Source organism: Miniopterus natalensis, chromosome 2 (genome assembly GCF_054644295.1).
Source record: "Miniopterus natalensis isolate mMinNat1 chromosome 2, mMinNat1.hap1, whole genome shotgun sequence".
In the NCBI taxonomy this organism is placed as follows: Eukaryota; Metazoa; Chordata; class Mammalia; order Chiroptera; family Miniopteridae; genus Miniopterus; species Miniopterus natalensis.
In genome coordinates this window covers 75,591,147-75,597,146 of record NC_142082.1, presented here as the reverse complement: position 1 = coordinate 75,597,146, position 6,000 = coordinate 75,591,147, and the positions used below count along the sequence as shown (strand labels likewise).

Sequence of the window (6,000 nt, the reverse complement as noted above, 5' to 3'; positions counted from 1 at the left end):
TAGTTTTAATATTCCAAACTATTTTTTCTCTGTTAAGATCATAACCAAATTGAAGGTTCATTGCTAGTGATTTCAAGAATCAGAGCTATCAAATAGTAATACTGTCTCAAAATACTATTTTCCTATTGCTATCCCAAGTGAGTGATATAACACTGTAGTCCAACAAATCACTATGATTTCTACATATTGAAAGACTTAAGAAAAAGTAATACCTTTTAAAAAAATATACTTTTAATAATGCAGACCAGGTCCACCAACTTCAATTTTATAATTCAATCTTAAATAAATTCTGGTTATTAGAAAGCTTTGGGTGTAAATGTGAACTTCTAGTGATCCGTACAATGACTCTTTAAAATGGCCAGGTTGTTGTTTATATCCCTGGAGCAGTTCACTAATGGTCACCGTTGTAATCCAAAGGAATCAATATTTCTTAAAAGGTGTGCCTTTCTCTGCTGAGATGTGACCCCCGGTGAACTACACCCCCTTTTAAACTGGCTCACAGGGAGAAACCTATCCCGATGGGCAATTAAGTTGGTCTCATTATATTGTTGCTACCTTATTTAGTGTAATAAAAGAGCAAAACAAACAAATCTCAAAATATGCTCATTAACATCATTCATACACTAGTAATAAATTAGCTTTCTCAAAAAATTGTTTCAACTATTTACAAATCCATCCTTATTTTCCGAATTAACAAGGCTGACTTTTTAAAGTGCAATAAAAATTCTTGAGGTCTTCTCTCCAGTTCACACGGGACTTCTTAGTGGTTTCCAAGACACAGCCTCTTGTTTGGGTGCAGTTCTTCATTCCCAGGGATGGCTCTCACCACACCATCTAGTGTTCAAGGGTAACAACGTCAGGAAGGCTTCAATTCAAATATGTTTGTATTTGTTAAAGTCATACAGTTTGCAAGATCAAAATAGTGCTTAAGTTAAAAAGGAATATTCATTTATCTTAAAATTCTCAGCTGTTGAAGAACAGATTCCAGATAACTCGCTCAGGTAATACAGTATCTGACTTTTAAAAACCCAGGTTCACAACGGTGTAAGGCCAACAGTTCATCAAACATTTTTTGGGAAAAGTTATTATCTTTATTAGGTGGGAAGAAAAAAAACACACTCCCTTATCCTTCAAGGAGGAGGGAACTGCCTACGGGGCAGGGGGAGTGGGGGGAAGCCCGCCCCACCATTCCCGCACTCCTCCCCTGGAAGGAAGACAGTCAGCTCGTTGTTGGGATGGGAGAAGAGCTTGGCTTCAACCTCTCCCCGTCTTTTGATTTTAAAAGCTTAATTGGTACAATAAATTGTGTGTGTTTAAAGTGTACAATTTGATGAGTTTTGACATTAGTGTACATCTGAGAAAGCATCACTGAAGTCAAGATGGTGAACACATCCATCACCTCCAGAAGTTTCCTCCTGTCCCTCTGCTTCTCAACTTTTCGGGGATCTGCTTGCCCTCCAAGCCCGTGTTTTCTGCTCTGCTCTGTCTTCCTAGTCATAAGGACACCTGGACCAGGTGGGCGCAGTCTAGCCTTCTGGAGGCAGATCTGGGAAGCCTAGTCCCTCTTTTAAAGAAGGATATATGTAATGCAGATAGAAGTTATCAAGCCTAATAATAAAATGAATATTCAAGAACCTATTACCCAACCCAAAAACTAGAACAAAATTACGTACTGTGTGCGCCCTGATTTAATCCCATCCCTCTTTCACCCCCATTCAGAAGTAACTGCTATCCTGTGTTTGTTATCCCAGTGCTTCTTAAAAATAATTTTGCCACATATACTAAACGATGCATTATTTGTTTCCTTTTAAACTTTAGATAGAAATTGTATCTTAATGTATTTAGTCTTCTGCAACTTGATTTTTTCATTCAACATTATATTTCTAAGAGCCATCCATGTTTTAAGTGTAGTAGGTAGTTAGACAGACATGAGCAGAGCAAGGACAATGGGCCAAGTGTAGAAGGTCACCAGAGTGGAAAAACCTTGGGTGTCTAACAACAGACAATCGTAGGCTGGGGCCTCATCCCCCGGGTAACGTTTCCTCCCCTAGCATATTTTCAGTCATGTGGTTTGGACTCCTAAACTTTTACATAGCTGGTCAGGAGGTTTAAACCCCCTGACCTTTCCTCCCTAAAGATAACATCTAGGCCTCAGTTGTCTTTCAGCTCCAGGCCCAGAAAAGCAGCAAAACCAGACAAGTGACCCACAGCTGACCTCAAGTGACCCACAGCTGACCTCAGGACCAGCTGCACTGACTGACCCCTTGCCCTGGCACAGACCAATCAGTGGAGACCACAACCCTGAAAGGATACACCTGGAAAGCTGGTGCATATTCTATTAAGATCCTCCCCTTGCACCTTCCCTAAAATCTCACCCTTAAAAGCTTTTAGGACAAAAAACCCAGGGCCCTCTCCCACCCAGGAGCATGCAAATGTCTTTTCCCTTCTCTCTCCTAAGCTCCAAGGGCCCTTCTTTTGCTTCTGTAACTTGTTTCCTGAACCCATTTCTTTTATAGTCCATTTCTTCTACCTCTGTAGTTTTCTAAATAAATGTTCTCTTATAGTTTTGAGTCTTGGCTGTGAATTTTTTCCTAGCCAGAACTCAAGTACCACCCATCTAACACTTGTTGTCATTCTTGCTGCTGCAAACATAAGAATATAGATGTAGTTCATTTACTTTCACTGCTATATATTCACTGTGAGAATACATAATAATATTTTTATCTAATCTCTAGAGTTAAATGTTTGTGTTAAGTCCAGTTTTTGCTTTTAAGAACGATGTTGCATAAATTACTTATCTCTGTCTTTCATACAATATGCAAGAGTTTTTGTAGGGCACATACTTAGAAATCAAACTGCCAAGTCATGGAGTATATGCATGTTCAGCTTTACAAAGACAATGTTAAATTGTTTTCCAAGGTGGTTGTATATATTTTCAGTCCAACCAGAAATATACAAAAATCCTTAGCTGCCAGGCCTTGGGCCCTGGATGGCCAGGGCCCCGGAGGCAGCCTCCTCTCTCCCTGGCCATGGCCATCCTCAATGGGCCCTTCAGCAGCCTCCCAAGCAGCAGCTTGGTGGGACTATGGTGAGGAGCTGCCCCATTCCAGACCCCGAGGTTCCCTGAGCATCCCCGGCAGGATGTGGGGCGCAGATATGCTTCAGTTCCCTGTAAAAAGAAACACATGCTAGAGCAGGAGGAGGAGGATTGTCCAGTAAGAAAAGGCTAACTGAAGCAGGGCTCTGTGCTGGTCCTAATGGCTGGATTCTTTGTCACATCAGGATAGAGGGTCATGGAGTAAACCTATGCACTATTGACCTTTCTGCACCTGGCATGTTGTATGTTATTTGTGAATAAATGAATCACACTGGAGAACCACAGTGTGAAGTTGGCAGAAGGAGGCCTTAGGAGATTGAGGACAGGATAATTGACAAACATGAGCAAGTTGAAGCTGACAGAAATATAGGGTGTCCCAAAAAAGTGTATACACACTTTAACAGCTGACAACTCACTTAATGTTCACTCCTTTCCAGGTTTAACTGATTTGAAATAATGGGTGAAGTCAGACAAAGCTTTGAACAAAGAAAATTTATCCTAAAGTGGCACTAGACTTTTTTTATGAGGATACATAAAAGATGAAGTTTACTGTAAAAACCGCAACAGCCAATGAATTGAGGGCACACAAATACTGAACGAAATGATTCTTGATGTTTATGATTCCATTGTTTCGTCATATCAGCAGTGCCTGGACCATCTGTTTCAAAACAGGTATTGAGAAAAAAAAGTATTTATTTCTGTAGATTCTTTTAAATTTTGAAAATGAGCCTGGTCGGCGTTGCTCAGTGGTTGAGCATCAACCTATGATCCAGGAGATCGAGGTCTGACTCCCAGTCAGGGCACATGCCCAGGCTGCGGGCTTGATCCCCAGCAGGGGGCATGCAGGAGGCATCCGATCAATGACTCTCCCATCATTGATGTTTCTATCTCTCCCTCTCCCTTCCTCTCTCTGAAATCAATAAAATATACTTTTTTAAAAAGAAAGAAAATGAACTATATGTTAATAAACACTGACTTTATAAGCATTCAAAGTGAGGATACTTTTTTGTGACATCCTGTATTAACCATTTCCCCAGTTTTGTCCTTTGGGATACCATGAAAATAGGTTTGAAGAAAGAATTTGATGAAGTCTTTACAAAGAAAATGATTGAGTCCATGAGCCATCCTTCCATGGAGCTGTGTTCTGGAAACTTCTCCTTGAACTCCTTCCTTTCTGATAAGCCAAAGCTGGCATTTAGTGTTAAGAATGACACAGGAGAGTCAAACTAAGCATCCCACTGCCAGCACTGCCTTCCCTAGAAGAACTGAACTGTTGTTGGAACCTCGGCAAACAGATGCCTATTTAAAATAGTTTGGAGATAGCTGCTTGCACAGAAGAGATGGAACTCTAGAAACCTGTTTCTTTACTAAAAGCATCAAGTTTTAGAAGGCTCATGTGTTTAGTTGTGAACCTTCTTACATGTATAGGGACTTGAAAGTTGTATGAAATGGGTGTAAGAATATCTCCTCCTGTGAGTTGGGGTGGGACTCTCATTTCAGGTAGCCATTCTTAAGTTCAATTCTTTGCCAAGGAAACTTGTTTCAAGGAAAAAGCTGTTTTCTAGAGGAATTATTATTGTGATATTTAGTCCGCAAAGGCAAGTGTAGGGGAGCTCAGAGATGCAATATGGCTCCATCAGTAAAGGCATCTAGGAAAGATTGGACTCTGTTTATCCCTCTGTAGGACTGTTTAACTCTCTGTAGCCTTAGACTTGACTGACTACCCAGAAAACTGGAATGCCACCCCAAGATAAACATCATGCCCCCAGGAAGGAGGTTAATACAGTCAAAGCTTGTTTCTCGAACGTCTCCCATCTCAAACAACTCGATTCTCAACCTGACAACCCTTTCATGCTGATACCTGTATGCTCAGTCACGGGTCTCTCAGGGGACAAAGGAGAGAATGCTCGAGTATGAGTCAGTTTACCACTGTTAACATCTCAGGATATTGTGCTGTGAACATTTTTTCATTTTTTTTATTTTTATTTTTGCTTTTGTTGTTGCTTATTATTATAATTAAATTTTCATTTTTTACTATACATTTCTTTTCCTTTTTGTTAAATTTTCACTTACATTTCATGTCCTTTTCGTTTTTAAAGTATTTATTTATAGATTAAATAGTACATTAGACATGTACTATATATAACAAAGGTTAAAACAGGGAATCATTTGGAGGTCTGGAATGAATTAATTTAATTTACATTATTTCTAATGGGGGGAAAAAATGCTTCAATTTTCAAAGTCTTCCAGAACAAATTAAGTTCGAGAACTGAGGTTCCACTGTAAATGCATAGAGTGTGGATAACTACCTGATGTTACGTTAACTTAGGAATGCATTGTCCTTTCCGATGGTCTATGCGACTACCCACCATATGGTTTTACTGTTAACCCCAAATGAAAAAGAGGCCCTGCTCTGAGAGGGGTGTGGACTTTTCCTGGCCAGCCACCACTGGTAGCAGCGGCTTTGTCTGTGTATGTAAGTTTCTCCTATTAAAGTTCTTATGAATTTGAACAAGGCTATGTGTCAGTTCTTCAGAATCAGTCCTGAATTTAGACTTTTGGGGCTTTCCCCCAACCACTGGCTCTGTGAGCAGGATTCCAAAGAATCCATGAAAGCCAGAGGGAAAATGGGGGAAAATGGGCTCCACTGGGGAAAATCCCAGATTAGCCAAGAACTCATGGTTGGGGCCAGTTGACAAGCATTGGAGATTTGGGGATGGGTGCGTGAGTATGGGGATGCCCCCAAAATACCTGCCAGAGTAGCAGAGTTATGGGGAAGGCTGAAGATAAGGAAAAGAAAGATAGTAAGGCCGCAGTGGCCACTATAGCCTGGCCCCTCCTCTGTGCTTGGAGGTTTTCTTGGGAAGAGGCACTAGCGCTGGCCACGAGGAATCACTATTTGA

General features: G+C 40.7%; 1 protein-coding gene across 4 annotated transcripts in view; it reads right to left on the bottom strand.

Annotated features, from left to right (window-relative positions):
- Positions 1 to 209: 209 nt before the first annotated feature.
- Positions 210 to 6,000, bottom strand: part of CDADC1 (cytidine and dCMP deaminase domain containing 1) — an 80,963-nt gene continuing 75,172 nt past the window's right edge. For all 4 annotated transcript variants that reach the window (XM_087814341.1, XM_087814340.1, XM_016205448.2 and 1 more), the window contains one exon: positions 210 to 834. In XM_087814341.1, the coding sequence (XP_087670467.1) occupies positions 804 to 834 (31 nt within the window). In that variant the 3' untranslated portion in view covers positions 210 to 803. The remainder of the gene's footprint in view (positions 835 to 6,000) is intronic.